The sequence below is a fragment of the Oncorhynchus nerka genome, linkage group LG25, assembly GCF_034236695.1.
Source record: "Oncorhynchus nerka isolate Pitt River linkage group LG25, Oner_Uvic_2.0, whole genome shotgun sequence".
Classification (NCBI taxonomy): domain Eukaryota; kingdom Metazoa; phylum Chordata; class Actinopteri; order Salmoniformes; family Salmonidae; genus Oncorhynchus; species Oncorhynchus nerka.
The window spans coordinates 20,435,526-20,452,954 of NC_088420.1; the positions used below are offsets into that span (position 1 = coordinate 20,435,526).

The 17,429-nt window shown below is 40.3% G+C and overlaps 1 protein-coding gene across 1 annotated transcript; it reads left to right on the forward strand.

Moving 5' to 3' along the window:
- The first annotated feature begins 2,356 nt into the window (after positions 1-2,356).
- On the forward strand, positions 2,357-13,115 carry slc5a5 (solute carrier family 5 member 5). Its single transcript, XM_029633435.2, has 15 exons — positions 2,357-2,511; positions 6,075-6,500; positions 6,719-6,784; positions 7,002-7,053; positions 7,290-7,357; positions 7,472-7,626; positions 7,737-7,877; positions 9,073-9,202; positions 9,588-9,676; positions 9,773-9,885; positions 10,062-10,132; positions 10,344-10,430; positions 10,725-10,927; positions 11,168-11,271; positions 12,822-13,115. Exons 2-15 carry the CDS (start codon positions 6,135-6,137, stop codon positions 13,022-13,024), a joined length of 1,848 nt encoding a protein of 615 aa, XP_029489295.1. The 5' UTR covers positions 2,357-2,511; positions 6,075-6,134; the 3' UTR covers positions 13,025-13,115.
- Positions 13,116-17,429: the final 4,314 nt, after the last annotated feature.

Genomic DNA, 17,429 nt, shown 5'->3' on the forward strand with positions numbered 1-17,429 from the left:
GATGATCCGATAAATGGTTGATTTAGGTGCAATCTTACTGGCAGCAATATCCTTGCCTGGGGAAGCCCTTTTTGTGCAAAGCAATGAAGTCCACACGTGTTTCCTTGCAGGTAACCATGATCGACCGAGGAAGAACAATGATTCCAAGCACCACCCTCCTTTTGAAGCTTCCAGTTTGTTATTCGAACTCAATCAGCATGACAGAGTGATCTCCAGCCTTGTCCTCGTCAACCCTCACACCTGTGCCTGTTTAAACGAGAGAATCACTGACATGATGTCAGCTGGTCCTTTTGTGGCAAGGCTGAAATGCAGTGGAAATGTTGTTTTGGGATTCAGTTATTTGCATGACAAAGAGGGACTTTGCAATTAATTGCAATTCCTCTGATCATTCTTCATAACATTCTGGAGTATATGCAAATTGCCATCATACAAACGGAGGCAGCAGACTTTGTGAAAAGTAATATTTGTGTCATTCTCTCAACTTTTGGCCACAACTGTAGGATATCAGGTAATTTTAATTATTTTTGCCATAGATGAATAGTGTGAACTTGTGTTTTCCTTTCATCTTTCTAGTGTTAGTTAGTTACTGGCTGCAGTAGCTAGATCTTCAGCCAGCATGAAACAAAAGGGGGGGGACAAGGGTTGTTCAAAACTCTGACGCAGTTGTCATTTCAGGGCCCACACTTAACCTGTTTTAAAATGCATTTTAATGTTTAATAATTGTATTATTTGCTTTGGCAGCAGCAAATGGGGATCCATAATAAATACAAATGTCAACACATCCCCCAGTGCTGCAGTGAACCGCATCACAAGAGACATGCCAAACGAGAGATGTCTGAAGAAATGTTATAAAAATGGCCCTCATTGATGCAATTTCAATGTTGCTTTGTGTATCACCAAATTTGCTTAAGATGATTTTACTGCAACACTTCTCACTACATCCAAGTTTCTTAACATAGCTGTTTCAAAGAACTGTCAGTCAAGGCGAGCTCATGGATATAAGCTTCTCGCCCATTCAGTGTCTCTTCAAACAACATTTTTCCCACATCTTAGAGCATTTCTGTTCCCCAAAAATATTATAGGTGATATTTTAGTCAAAATGCTGTTTTTACATGCGAATCCAAATCTTTTCAGGACCCTTTAAGGGCTTACAAAAGTCTTCAGACTACACTTTTTTTGTCGATACAACTCTGCAACCAGCTGTTTTCTCCAATATTGGATGACGTACCAGATATTTGGCAGCTGGTGAAGGGACCAATTGTGTAAGCTTGTAGGGAAGAAGCAAACAAGTCAATTAGGTATGTGTACGTTTTTGGAGCCTTGACGGTAGCTGTTAGTCAGCCAGAGCTAGTGAAGTGATACTATATCAGGAGTCATACAATTCTCAGTTGTCAAGTGCAGCTGTATTCAGGTTTATAGTCTTCAAAGAGGCATTGCGACAACTAGTATTGTGACATAAGCTGAGTCGTGGTGTGTTGTATGAGTTTTCCAAGACATTTACACTGCCGGATCTCCTGTACTTTTGGTGTTCAGACCCTTTATGGCTAAACTAATATCGTGAAATGCATTCAATGGGAACTCAAGACTCCCATGTAAAGGTGATTTGTAGCATGAAACAGAATTAACCTGTACTATTTGTAAAATAGGGTAACTTAAAGCTAAAGAGGAGAGTCACAAATACCACAACCTCTCTCTTTGTGAAATGTATTTGTAAAGCAAGTTTGTGTTGAATATTCTCCATTGTGTTTTGGACTTATGAAATCATAAGTGATATCGTGGATGGTCAGTCCTTGCATCCCAAAGCTCTGTCCATGAATTAAAGTGTTTTTTTCCGCAAGCTCCATCCCTCAGCTTTTTACAGAAACGGGGCAGGGAAGATACTTTTATCTTTTTAACTGCTGATTGTTGCTTTAAAGATGTGTCCGCATACACAAGGACATGTAATTAAATGTTTTACCTATTGATATATTTATGGATGTCAATTAGTATATTATGCCCATGGATTTCAGCCTGTGTTGACTCATATGGGCATCAATAAAACTGAACTTGAATGTTTTTATAAAATCCTGAAATATTAGCACATTTTAAATGTAGGTGAAAGTGAACTGCATATGCTCAATTAAACACAATCAAGATCTAAACCAGTGTTAATTCTGATGCATTTACAGTGTTTTTAACCCATCTCATTCCCATTAGTTAATTTCAGCAGCATGACAATAAGGAACATTTCAACTTATTAAAATCCCTCTTATTCTAATCCTCCTGACCTCTTTTACTCTTGCTCCTCCCCCAATACCTTGTTCAACACACAAAGCACCTTCCACTCACTGTAACAGACCAAGTTTGCAAAGCCACTTTTAATGAAAGGTGCTGCTATTCTTCATCATCACTTGGCATTCTAAAAATGTCCTAATGTCTTAGGCTATTGTCAATTGAAACTCTGCAGAAGAAGAAGGTTAGAAGGTAAAGGCTTTTCAGAGACTGGGAATTTGAGTTTTAGAGAGGACACAGGTAAGGTTATTTGAACTTTTTCAAGTTTGTCAAATTGTTTTGTGGTTTTAATCTGATCATGGATACAGGATATAATGGAATGAGTTTCCCGCTTAACCTGTATAATGGTTTCATAAGCAAATGTTGGGTTATTGAGACAATATTTATGAACCCACTTAAAGTGCCAGTGTGCACAACTATGGTTTTAGAGGTAGGGGAGACAAAGTGGTGGGGTCCTCCACCAGACATTTCTTTTCCCACCTAAAGCCCATTTCCTGCATTTCCTACTTCTATCCAGTTATTTATTTGAAAATCAAAAATAAGCAAAAAGGGCCACTGTCATCAAGCTAGCTAAGATATCATTATTAAACATGTTAAAGGATTGATAAAAGAACAAACTAGAGCAAAGGTAATTCAATAATCAATATTGTATTGCACCGTGAACCAAATAGCCTCACAAATGGAAGTACAATGACTTTTGATGGTCTTTATGAAGACTTCCTCTATATCAAACAAATTTAGTCAGACAAATGTTAAAGTTTTCATGAATATATAGTTAGTCTTCACTTTTTCCGACTCTGTTTTGTCATTTACCCAGAAAGTAATCCATGGGGCCAAGAGAGACAGTCATCTATGGTTCAAATTTGTTTCAAAAGCCACGGCCAACTTAAGCTAACTTAAGGCAATAATAACTACAAAACTATGGGAGTGATAGGGACCAGCTCACCATGTAAAAGTAACTTAGAACCAAGTTTTTGAGTTGATTTGGTCATGCAATTTTAAACATGGTGAGGTTGCCCCTATCTATTGTTTTTTTTGGGGGTTAATTTAGCTGTGGCTTTTGAAACAACAAAACTGTGGATGACAGTCTCTCCTGGCCCCATTGACTTCTTTCAGGGCACATGGACAAATTGAAGTTAAAAAAATGTAAAGATCCTTTAACATTTTATTTGGTCCCTTCAAATTGAAACACTTTAGCCCCGGAACATTTAGTTTCATACCCTCAGCATATAATCAAATGATGTGCCAGAACAGGAGCTATACAGATCTTTATCTGAAGGAGTACTTCACTGATTCACGTTATTTAGGCTGCATTTTTGTGATGACATTGGCCTACTTTTGACTACTTTGATACACAAACTGTAAGTGAATGTCACAATAGTTTTGGTCCCCTAAAATGGGTGGACTATGTACAAAAAGTGCTTTAATTTCTAAACGGTTCATACAAAATGGATGAAAATACCCTCAAATTAAATCTGACAATCTGCACTTAACCTCAGTCATTGTATCATTTCAAATCTAAAGTGTTGGAGTACAGAGCCATAACAACAACAAATTTACTGTCACAATACTTTTGGAGCTCTGTAAGTTCCTGGGAGTCTTCACTTTCAGGAATAGGGTCATAATAGGTAATAACCAAAACTGACAAATTCCCACACTGTCACGCTGGCTATAGAAGCCGCTGGTTGCGATGTCAAACTTGCCTGGCTACCCATCCACATCGCTCTGGCAAAACACCACGCCCACTAACATGTCTTCTCTGCAATGAGAATAGATTTGCTTCCACCTCAACAACTTCTTGAATCGGAACACATTCAAACCGTTCTGATTGGCCCGAGAAACCGAATCATGAACCATGCAATTTTGACTTAAGCACAAACAACTTCTAGGATTTTGGTGGTCGGTGAAGTTGTTTACACAGTAACTTATTTAGGCTTGCCATAACAAAGAGGTAGAATAATTATTGACTCAAGACATTTCAGCTTTTCTTTTTTTAAATGAATAAAACTAATAAAAACAATATGGGGTATTACAGTTGAAGTCGGATGTTTACAGTTTAGGTTGGAGTCATTAACTTGTTTTTCAACCACTCCACAAATTTCTTGATAACAAACTATAGTTTTGGAGAGTCGGTTAGGACATCTACTTTGTGTATGACACAAGTAATTTTTACAACAATTGTTTACAGAAAGATTATTTCACTCATAATTCACTGTATCACATTGCCAGTGGGTCAGAAGTTACATACACTAAGTTGACTGTGCCTTTTAAACAGCTTGGAAAATTCCCGAAAATGATATCCGGTCTTTAGAAGCTTCTGATAGGCTAATTGACATCATTTGAGTCAATTGGAGGTGTACCTGTGAATGTATTTAAAGGCCTACCGTCAAACTCAGTTCCTCTTTACTTGACATCATGGGAAATCGAAAGACCTCCACATGTCTGGTTCATCCTTGGGAGCAACTTCCAAACACCTGAAGGCACCACGTTCATCTGTACAAATAATAGTACGCAAGTATAAACACGCAGCCGTCATAACGCTCAGGAAGGAGGAGCGTTCTGTCTCCTAGAGATTAACGTACTTTGGTGCAAATCAATCCCAGAACAACAGCAAAGGACCTTGTGAAGATGCTGGAGGAAACGGGTACAAAAGTATCTATATCCACAGTAAAACGAGTCCTATATCAACATAACCTGAACGGCCACTCAGCAAGGAAGAAGCCATGCTCCAAAACTGCCACAATAAAAGCCAGACTACGGTTTGCAACTGCACATGGGGACAAAGATCGTACTTTTTGGAGAAAAGTCCTCTGGTCTGATGAAACAAAAATATAACTGTTTGGCCATAATGACCATTGTTATGTTTGGAGGAAAAAGGGGGAGGCTTGCAAGCCGAAGAACACCATTCCAACCGTGAAGCACGGGGGTGGCAACATCATGATGTGGGGGTGCTTTGCTGCAGGAGGGACTGGTGCACGTCACAAAATATATGGCATCAAGAGGAAGGACAATTATGTGGATACATTGAAGCAACATCTCAAGACATCAGTCCGGAAGCTTGGTCGCAAATGGGTCTTCCAAATGAACAATGACCCCAAGCATACTTCCAAAGTTGTGGCAAAATGGCTTAAGGACAACAAAGTCAAGGTATTGGAGTGGCCATCACAAAGCCCTGACCTCAATCTTATAGAAAATGTGTGGGCAGAACTGAAAAAGCGTGTGTGAGCATGGAGGCCTACAAACCTGACTTAGTTACACCAGCTCTGTCAGGAGGAATGGGCCTAAATTCACCCAAATTCAAATACTAATTGAGTATATGTAAACTTCTGACCCACTAGAAATGTGATGAAATAAATAAATCATGAAATAAATCAAATTTTAAAAAAATTCTCTGTACTATTATTCTGACATTTCACATTCTTAAAATAAAGTGGCGATCCTAACTGACCTAAAACAGGGAATTTTTACTAGGATTAAATGTCAGGAAAACTGAGTTTAAATGATTTTGGCTAAGGTGTATGTAAACTTCCGACTTCAAATGTCTGTATCCATTTAAAAAAAGGAACTGTATGTGTATCCATTTGGAAAAAGGAAAGGGTTGTGAATGCTTTCTGAAGGCACTATATATGACTGGGACTCATTTTATCTGTAAATGTAAAGTTTCTTTCATTCAATACATTTTTCCTAGCAACCTTTTATCAGATGCACCAATTGCAGTTGAAAGGTCAAAACAGCAGTTTAAAGGTGCTGTATCATATCCTCTACGTCGTAATTTATACTCATTATGCATACATCCTATTCAGTCCCAAAAAACACCTGGAGCATCTGATTCTACCATCCAACACGACAAGGAGGACAAAGCAATGGATGGAGAACATATCCCCGAACGACCCCGACCAGGCTTTGTCCTGGCAGACTACGTCGTCTTTGCTGCCATGCTGCTCGTTTCCATGGGAATAGGGCTGTTCCAGGCCCTGAAGAAGAAACCGGGTGATGCTAAGGTGGATGACTTCTTCACCGGTGGCCGTAGTATGCCAGTCATACCCGTGGGAATGTCACTGTGTGCCAGCTTCATGTCAGCTGTCCAGGTCCTGGGAGTGCCAGCTGAAGCCTCCCTCTATGGTTTTAAGTTCCTATACATGTGCCTTGGGCAAACCATCAACTCCTGTCTGACTGCATACCTGTTCCTGCCAGTGTTCTACCGCCTTGGTATCACCAGCACCAATGAGGTTTTGTTACCCTTTACATTGACAGCATCCATAGAGATGCCATGCACATACAACACATAGCTACTAGATCTACGCAATTAAGAAATAGGGTTATGGCCTAGCAACTGTTGAACTTTAAATGTTTGTGTGTGCGGGGAAGGCAGGGGGAGGGATAGGAAGAACAGTATGTGTGGAAGGATACTGTTTTGTTACAATTACTCTTTGCTTTGCTGTCACAGTACCTCAAGATGAGATTTGGCAGAGAGATGCAGCTGCTTGGAAGTGTCCAGTTTATAGTCTCAACAGTAAGTAAGACAAACTGATAGAGCATGCGCAAAGTCGTCCTCATATGACTTTATGTATAATGTTGAGATCAGAATGTGTACATACATACATACATACATACATACATACATACATACATACATACATACATACATACATACATACATATTAGATATGTGTGTGTATAACATATACCGTCAATTAGCCATTGATTTATACTTGATCATTTCTTTCCAGCTGCTCTACACAGGAATTGTGATCTATGCTCCAGCCTTAATCCTGAGCCAAGGTATGATCTCTGGAGAAGCACAATAATGTGTATGCAACCTCCTGTATGTAATTCTTTATAAATGCATGTATGACTATAGTGACCATGAGCTGTTGTGAAGGCTTAGTAAGCGTTATAATGCTCTATACCACCTGTGTGTGTGATACATTATCAATGTGTTACGTACAATTGTTATTAATATTTTAATAATGTTATAATGTTATTAATATTTTAATGTTTTAATTATTGTATTCCAGCCACTGGGCTCAATATGTGGGCATCCCTCTTCTCAACTGGGTTCATTTGTACTTTTTACACCACATTGGTAAGACTTAGAGAACGCCTTCTCCATACTTCATAGTAAATGGACTGTATTAGCGCAGGGTGCTACTCTGAATCTATCTTATCTGTCTGTCTGTCTGTCCTCCGCAACCCACAGGGGGGCATGAAAGCAGTCATCTGGACAGACGTGTTCCAGATCCTGGTCATGCTCTCTGGCTTCATCGCCATCTTCATCCAGGGCACTGTTTTGGTTGGTGGGCCAGCAATGGTTTTGGAGATTGCCAACAATGGATCACGAATTAACTTTAATGAGTAAAAAACTGCCTTTTATTCAACTAACAATATGCCTTTCAGCTATCCATTGCACAATCGCCCCCAAAAATCACACTTACTACATCATCAATACCTTCTCTTTTGATCAGTTTTGACTTCGACCCAAGGAGGCGATACACATTCTGGAGCTTTACTGTTGGCGGTACGCTGTTGTGGCTGTCCATGTATGGTGTGAACCAGGCACAGGTACAACGCTACATCTCCTGCAGAACTGAGCGACAGGCCCAATGGTGAGTGCAGACATCCACTTTCAGCAAAGCCTATGCTGGATCACAGTTTCTTATTTTCACATAAGATAAAGCAAAATAATGTAAGATTAAGATCATATGCAAATTCACATTTTGTGAAATGTATTAATATATTTTTAACGCTGCCAATGAATAAAAGCAGATTCTAGATTCTTTAGACCTTCCTATATAAAAAAGGGAGGAATATAACTGTAACCAACTGGACTAGTAGGTACAGGAAATGAAATAAAATAAACTGGTAATACGCAACCCCTTGGTTTATACAGAAGCAAAGGCGAGTTCTGAAATACTAAGGAACCCTGACGCATACAGGCTATCAAATGAGCGTTAAGAGATGCACGGTGCATGTTCAATAGTTTGTTATACAGTAAGTCAAATGAGCAATGGTGTTTTTATTATTTATAAATAAGAGCCACAAATCACAATCACTTCACACATGAAAGAGTGATTACTGATAGGAATGTTCAGAGTAATTATAACCAGAAGGATGTAATGATTCCCAAATCACTCCAGAATGACTCACTTTACTTTATAAGACGCACAGCAAATGTTTAGTATATGTTTAGACAAGAGCTCTCCAACCCTGTTCCTGGAGAGATACTCTCCTGTAGGTTTTCAATCCAACCTCAGTTGTAACTAACCTGATTCAACCAGCTGATTGTTAGAATCAGGTGTGCTAGATTAGGGTTGGAGTGAAAAAGGTACAGGACAGTAGCTCTCCAAGAATAGGGTTGGAGTGAAAAAACATACAGGACAGTAGCTCTCCAGGAACAGGGATGGAGAGCCCTGGTTTAGACCATGGCAGTCCAGCACAGTCCCTGTTCCAATCCCAGATTAGTTGGACTAGAGGGAAGGGTGTGCATGTCTTACCCACAAGACCAGGGTCCTTATTCATAATGTGTGATCCTCAGATAACGAGTGCTGATCTAGGATCAGTTTTACCCTTTATTATATAATGAATAAGGTCAGCACTCCTACTCTGAAACTGTTTATGAATATGGGCCCTGGAAATGATCATTTATGATAATTCAACTGTTTGGGAACAAAGGAGGAACAGGACGTCTACTGATAAAACACTGTCTATTGACCGATATAAAACAAGGATGTTTGCTGAAAAATAATGTCCCACAAGGCTGTACTGGACTAAACATAGATGTTTGCTTATCCTTCTCTGCAGGGCGTTGTTTGTCAACCAAGTGGGCTTGTGTCTCGTTGTAGGCAGTGCAGCTACCTGCGGCATTGTCATGTTTGCCTTGTACTCCCACTGTGACCCTTTGAAGTCTGGAAAGATTGCTGCTCCAGACCAGGTAATGAGTAATGATATAACTACTACAATCTACACCAGTGGTTCCCAACTTTTGTTGTAGCCTCAGACAAACATACCTGATTCAACTCATTGAGGGCCTGATGGTTAGTTGACAAGTTGAATCAGGTGTGCTTGACAAGGACTACAATAAAAATGTGTACTGTTGGGGGTATTCAGGGACCAGAGTGGTCCTAAAGGGGTGGTCCTAAAGGGGTGGTCCTAAAGTGAAATCTACATCTACTTGAGGTACCAGGAGAGCTAAAGTAAATGCACCCAATATACTTTCACAGAATTGTAAACCTTTTATTTTCTCCCTTTTTATGAAATGATTGCGCTTGTGTTAATATTTGGGCTTTCATACATTTCCCCTCTTCTCTCTTTCAAAGTACATGCCATACTTTGTGCTGGACATCTTTCAAGACCACCCTGGCTTTCCCGGTCTTTTTCTGGCTTGTGCATACAGTGGCACCCTGAGGTATCCAATCCCTGTCTGTAATATGCATCAAGTCATAAAGCAGCATATGACTGACACCACTGATGACATCATTGCTGGTAATTCACTGCTTTACAGTACCGCCTCCACCAGCATCAACGCTATGGCAGCTGTTACCATGGATGATCTACTGAAACCAACTCTAGCCAACATGTCACAGAAGAGGTTGATTTTAATTTCCAGAGGGCTGTGTAAGCGCAATTTTAAAGTTATATTTTTGTATTAGGTCAGCAACTCCTTCTCTAAAGTGAAAAACACCCTAAATAGTTTGGTTTTTGTACCAAATTATTAAATAATCAATGTGGTACAAAAGAATGTGACCTTATCAAGCTGGCGTTGTAGCATCTAATGTGTCGCTGTGTTTTAGCTTTCATGTATGGGGCTGGATGTATCACGGTGGCTGCTCTCTCATCCTTCTTGGACTGGGGAGTTCTTCAAGTAGGTTCCACCCTTCACCATATTACATTCCTCCTCATGTTTAAAGTCTCTGTAGGCCACGGACTCAGATCAGGTACACTAAAGGCTTTCTTATGGACACCAATACAAGTGTACCAAAATGCTGTCCTGACATACAGCCATAAGCCTTGGGGACTGAGAATAATGAAGGATTTGTCCAGTGTCACATTGTCTCTATTCTTCTCCTCCTCAGGGGTCCTTCACAGTCATGGGAGTGGTCAGTGGCCCACTTCTTGGGGCTTTCATCCTGGGGATGTTTGTTCCCGCTAGTAACAGGCCGGTGAGTTGGACAAGATGCTGTTTGCACAATGGGAACATTTGGGAAGAGAGAGAAGATCAGTTGCTCATGTAATAAGAGTTACAGGGGTGTCCATCCATGATTCTATTTTGATGCTTAGGAGGGTGCCATGATTTGATATGGGGATATTGCCCCGTACCCCTTTTCACCTTTGTAATTCTAACCCTCCATAGGAAGATTATTTGTACAGCTAATACCACAGTTTTGTTTTAGCTCATTCCAGAGAATTCCATAATGACTGATTGCCTTCAGAGATTATATTACTTTTGTCTTTAGGGCGTGTTTAGTGGCGTGGCGGTGGGCTTCTCCATCTCCTTGTGGCTGGTCATTGGATCAACCCTCCATCCTCCCAGTCTGCAGACCATGGGAGTCCTGCCCACCTATACAGATCAGTGTCCATCAAGTAACAGCACAGTCAACAGCAGCCTGGGCATGGACACACCCTCCGCCTCCACGCCGCTTCCCCTATATCAACATGGGTGAGGAAGACATATGGAGAGACATACTAACAAATTGAGAGTAGTACCACCAGTAGAAGTAGCAAAAGTGTGTTATTATCATCAATCATATATCTCATTAAAGTGTTCATAACTCAATAACTTGTCTCTTATCTTGAATGTTGGATAGTTTACGGCCCAGATGTTCCTGGTCTGGTCATATGGTTAGGAAAGGCTCTTGACCTTATGAGGTACGCTGACCAAGGAAATATTTCTCCACAGACGGACGAGTCTGCAGAACTTTTATTCCATGTCCTACCTCTACTTTGGTGCCGTGGGGACAATTTCAGTGGTGCTGGTTGGGGTAGCTGTGAGCTATGCAACAGGTAATAAAAGTATGATTTATTTATCATTTCCTCAATGTTTTTATCATTTAATACCATGTCTTGACCATTCAGCTCAGACAGACATTCGGAAAGTATTCAGACCCCTTGACTTTTTCCAAGTTTTGTTACCTCAATCAACCTACACAATACCCCATAATGACAAAGCAAAAACAGTTTTTTTTGTTTTTTTTGCATATTTACATAAGTATTCAGACTCTTTACTCAGTACTTTGTTGAAGCACCTTAGGCAGTGATTACAGCCTTGATTATTCTTGGGTTTGATGCTACAAGCTTAGCACACCTGTATTTGAGGAGTTTCTCATATTCTGCTCTGCATATCCTCTCAAGCACTGTCAGGTTGGATGGAGGGCGTCGCTGCACAGCTATTTTCAGGTTTCTCCAGAGATGTTAGATTGGGTTCAAGTCCGGGTTCTGGCTGGGCCACTCAAGGACATTCAGAGACTTGTCCCGAAGCCTCTGCTCCTTTGTCTTGGCTGTGTGCTTAGGGTCGTTGTTCTGTTGGAACCCCAGTCTGAGGTCCTGAGCGCTCTGGAGCAGGTTTTCATCAAGGATCTCTCTGTACTTTGCTCCGTTCATCTTTCCCTCGATCCTGACTAGTTTCCCAGTCCCTGCCGCTGAAAAACATCCCCACAGCATGATGCTGTCACCACGCTTCACTATAGGGATGGTGCCTGGTATCCTCCAGACGTGACGCTTGGCATTCAAGCCAAAGAGTAAAATCTTAATTTCATCAGACCAGAGAATCATGTTGGTGGAGTGCTGCAGATATGGTTGTCCTTCTAGAAGGTTCTCCCATCTCCACAGTGGAACTCTGGAGCTCTGTCAGAGTGACCATCAGGTTCTTGGTCACCACCCTGACGAAGGCCCTTCTGCCCCGATTGCCCAGTTTGGCCAGGCAGCCAGCTCTAGGAAGAGTCTTGGTGGTTCCAAACTTATTCCATTTAAGAATGATGGAGGCCATTGTGTTCTTGGGGACCTTCCTTGCTGCGGACATTTTTTCTTACCCTTCCCCATATCTGTGCCTCGACACAATCTTGTCTCGGAGCTCTATGGACAATTCCTTCGACCTCATGGCTTGGTTTTTGCTCTGACATGCACTGTCAACTATGGGACCTTATATAGACAGGAGTGTGCCTTTCCAAATTATGTCCAATCAATTGAATTAACCACATGTGGACTCCAATCAAGTTGTATAAACATCAAGGATGATCAATGGAAACAGAATGCACCTGAGTTCAATTTAGAATTTCACAGCAAAGGGTCTGAATACTTATGTAAATAAGGTATTTCTGTTTTTTTATTTTTTATAAATTAGCAAAATATTCTACAAAACTGTTTTCGCTTTGTCGTTATAGGGTATTGTGTGTAGATTGAAGAAAAAAATGTAATTTAATCCAGAATAAGGCTGTAACCTAACAAAATGTGGGAAAAGGGAAGGGGTCTGAATACTTCCCGAATGCACTGTATATACAACTATATATACAACATGGTCTCTCAACTGTGTGTAATTATATTTTCTGTTTAAACAGGACCTACCAAGAGAAATACCATTGACCCTGGCTTGCTCTGGTGGGACTTACAACAGAAAACCCTGGACAGTCAGATGGACAATCCACAGATAGTGCCTCTACACCACTTGCACAATGAAGATGTTGGTGAAAAAGAGGCCCTGAGCGCTGCGCGGAAAACTACCTTAACTCAATGTTCCCCAATAAAGTATAGAGAGCTTTGAGAAAAGAGAGGTGGACACACACACACACAGACAGAGTACCAGTCAAAAGTTTGGACACATACTCATTTAAGGGTTTTTCTTTATTTTACTATTTTCTACATTGTATAATAATAGTGAAGACATCAAAACTATGAAATAACACACATGGAATCATGTAGTAACCAAAAAGTGTTGAACAAATCTAAATATATTGTTATATTCTTCAAAGTTGCCTCACTTTGCCTTGACGACAGCTTTGCACACTCTGGACATTCTCAAAACCAGCTTCACCTGGAATGCTTTTTCAACAGTCTTGAAGGAGTTCCCACAAATGCTGAGCACTTGTTGGCTGCTTTTTCTTCACTCTGCGGTCCAACTCATCCCAAACAATCTCAATTAGGTTGAGGTCGGGTGATTGTGGAGGCCAGGTCATCTGAAGCAGCACTCCATCCCTCTCCTTCTTGGTCAAATAGCCCTTACATAGCCTGGAGGTGTGTTGGGTTATTGTCGTGTTGGAAAAACAAATGATAGTCCCACTAAGCACAAACCAGATGGGATGGTTTATCGCTGCAGAATGCAGTGGTAACCATGCTGGTTAAGTGTGCCTTGAATTCTAAATAATTTACAGACAGTGTCACCAGCAAAGCAATGTCACATCTCCATGCTTCACGGTGGAAACTACACATGTGGAGATTATCCGTTCACCTACTCTGCGTCTCACAAAGACACGGCAGTTGGAACCAAAAATCTCAAATTTGGACTCATCAGACCAAAGGAAAGATTTCCACTGGTGTAATGTCCATTGTTTGTGTTTTTTGGCCCAAGCAAGTCTCTTCTTATTATTAGTGTCCTTTAGTAGTAGTTTATTTGCAGCAATTCAACCATGAAGGCCTGATTCACGCAGTCTCCTCTGAACAGTTGATGTTTAGATGTGTCTATTACTTGAACTCTATGAAGCATTTATTTGTGCTGCAATCTCTGAGGCTGGTAACTAATGAACTTATCCTCTGCAGCAGAGATAACTCTGGGTCTTCCTTTCCTGTGGCGGTCCTCATGAGAGCCAGTTTCATCATAGCGCTTCATGGTTTTTATCACAGCACTTGAAGAAACTTTCAAAGTTCTTGACATTTTCCGGATTGACTGACCTTCATGTCTAAAGTAATGATGGACTGTCATTTCTCTTTGCTTATTTGAGCTGTTCTTGCCATAATATGGACTTGGTCTTTTACCAAATAGGGCAATCTTCTGTATACCACCCCTACCTTGTCACAACACAACTGATTGGCTCAAACTCATGTTCCACAAATTAACAAAGCACTACCTCATGAAGCTGAGTGAGAGAATGCCAAGAGTGTGCAAAGCTGTCATCACATATTTGAAGAATCTCAAATATAAAATATATTTTGGTTTTGTTTAACACTTTTTTTTGGATACATGATTCCATATGTGTTATTTCATAGTTTTGAAGTCTTCACTATTATTCTACAATGTAGAAAATAGTACAAATAAAGAAAAACCCTTGAATGAGTAGGTGTGTCAACTTTTGACTAGTACTGTATATCTCTATATCGAAAGGGACAGAAATTGTCATCCTCAGGCACAGCAGTTTGAGGTTCTTCAGCAACATGTACATCATGTACAATTATCTGAGGTAGCCAGTATATGTTCATATCATGGGTTTTGAGTATTTTGGATGAGACACATGGTCTTTCATTTTTAAATCAGATTTCATTGTGGTTATATAAGGGGATATAGCAGACCTAGATAAATACTGATTTAGCTTGGAGTATGCACTTTTGGGACATAGTACCGGGAAAACTAAATCAAGTGCAGCTCAACTATTTGAAAGCATTTTGACCTTGGTCTGTAATGAATTATACTATGTTACATAGTTGTAAGCAATATAACAATGTCTGACTGAACACTACAGTTTTACAGTAGCTGCCTATGTAACTACCATGCAAGTACACAGTTATAGCAACACTTAAGTAGAATGGAAAGGTTTTCATTTAATTTTAGTCAGTTGGCATTCAGTTGAATGGAATCAATCAATAGAATCAAATAAAGCTGCAGATGTTTTTTGTCATTGATCAAAGGACCTTTCACAAAGGAGTCCATTATGGTTCTGTCCACATGCCTTATCAGCTACACACACACCTGCAATTCCAACCGTGGCGATGATAAACATGAAACCCAATGAGAGCATCCCGAAACCAAAGTGTTGACGCATCATATCGCCTAGTCTCCTTTCTTTCTGATATAAGCTAAAAAAAAAAATCTGATATGAAAGAACTGGACAGATGAATGGACATTCCCAGCAGTTATGTATAATGCCTTCACTTTTCTTCAGTGCAGATAAATGAAAGGAGACAAGTATAGGAATCCACTTTAGACTATTGAGATGTAGCTTTATGCTCAGGGACATTCTTTGAAATCCAGGAATATAGACTGGATGATTGTTTAGCAACAAAACCGATGAGTGAGCAACTACTGTATGGGGCAAAACAGACAGGATTGGCTTAGATTGTTCACAACATGTAAACTATATTTGAAAGCATAAATGTGCACAGTGAGCACTTGTCTCTCAAATAAATCGGTGCAATTGTTGGTTAGCTAGCTAGCAAATGTTTTGCCATATTAGCATTGATATAAAAGCCGGCTGGTCGTTCATTCTATCGGTTCAGTTGCCAGAGACGCAACCCAGTCGCTAAGTATTTTTGTTCTGTATCTATGGACGCGACCCAGTTGTTTGTTCAAACTGTTTTATTGCCATACTGGCTGGCAACGTTTTTATCCCTTGCTTGCTAGCTAGCCAACTACGGCTAACTTACAGTCACGTTCAAACTGTGCAGCCAGAATAACAGCAAAGTAGCTGCATTTGCATTTGTTTAAGCTGTTTTCTAGTGACATTTATTTGGAAACATCCATAACAATGGGCTAATGATGCACGATGACACCTGACATAGACAATGTGCTCTTTCATCACTGTTGTTCAGAGGAGCTAGCCAACAACACAGCTAACAAAATCACTTCAAACTGAAGCTCGAAAGACTGCAAACTAGCTGCATTTCTTCTAAAATGTCTTTGTATATATCCATAAAAAAATGGCTGATTCATGATGTTGGATTCTAGCTGGAAATATACTTACTATACTAGAAGTTAATGATTACATTGGTGGCAGGTAGCCTAGTGGTTAGAGCGTTGGACTAGTAACCGAAAGGAAGATCAAATCCCTGAGCTGACAAGGTAAAAACCTGTCTTCTGAACAAGGCAGTTAACTCACTGTTCCTAGGCCGTCATTGAAAATAAGATTTTGTACTTAACTGACTTGCCTAGTTAAATAAAGGTAAAATAAAGTATAAGGAATGTATATGTTGGGGTCAATGGAGGGTGGATAAGAACTTGTAATTTCTTAGGGATCCCCAACGCAGTAGCTACTCTTCCTGGGGTCCAAACACATTAAAGCACTTACAGTACATAAAAAACAGTACATCATAACATTATTACACCACCACATATTTACAATACAAAATGTATAATACCACCATACAACAATATTACAATGATGCGTGTGTCTGTACCTTTTGTGTGTGTCTCTTCACAGTCCCTGCTGTTCCATAAGGTGCATTTTTACCTGTTTTTAAAACAATTTGATTTCACTGCTTGCATCAGTTACCTGATGTGGAAAAGAGTTCCGTGTAGTCATGGCTCTATGTAGTACTGTGTGCCTCCCATAGTCCGCTCTGGACATGGGGATTGTGAAGAGACCTCTGGTGGCATGTCTTGTGGGGTATGCATAGGTGTCCAAGCTGTGTGCTAGTCGTTTAAAGAGACTGCTCGGTACATTCAGCTTGTCAACACTTACAAAAACAGGTAGTGATGACGTCAATCTCTCTTCCACTTTGAGCCATGAGAGATTGACATGCATATCATTAATGCTAGCTCTCAGTGTACTTTTAAGGGCCAGCCGTGCTGCCCTGTTCTGAGCCAACAGCAATTTTCCTAAGTCCCTCTTTGTGGCACCTGGCCACATTACAGAAGTCTAGGTACTACAAAACTAGGGCCTGTAGGACCTGCCTTGTTGACAGTGTTGTTAAGAAGGCAGAGAAGCTCTTTTTTATGGACAGACTTCTCCCCATCAATATGTTTTGACCATGACAGTTTACAATCCAGGGTTACTACAAGCAGTTTAGTTGCGATTTTTTCCAGAAGTTTACTAAGGGTTGGTAACAGGCTATTTGATTCAGTAAATGGGGCTTTACTATTCTTGGGTAGCGGAATTACTTTTTCTTTCCTCTAGGCCTGAGGGAACACACTTTCTAGTATACTTAAATTGAAGATGTGGCAAAATCGTCCGCTATTATCGTCAGTAATTTTACATCAGGTGGCTTATTGTTGATAGACAATAAATAATTCACCTCTTCAA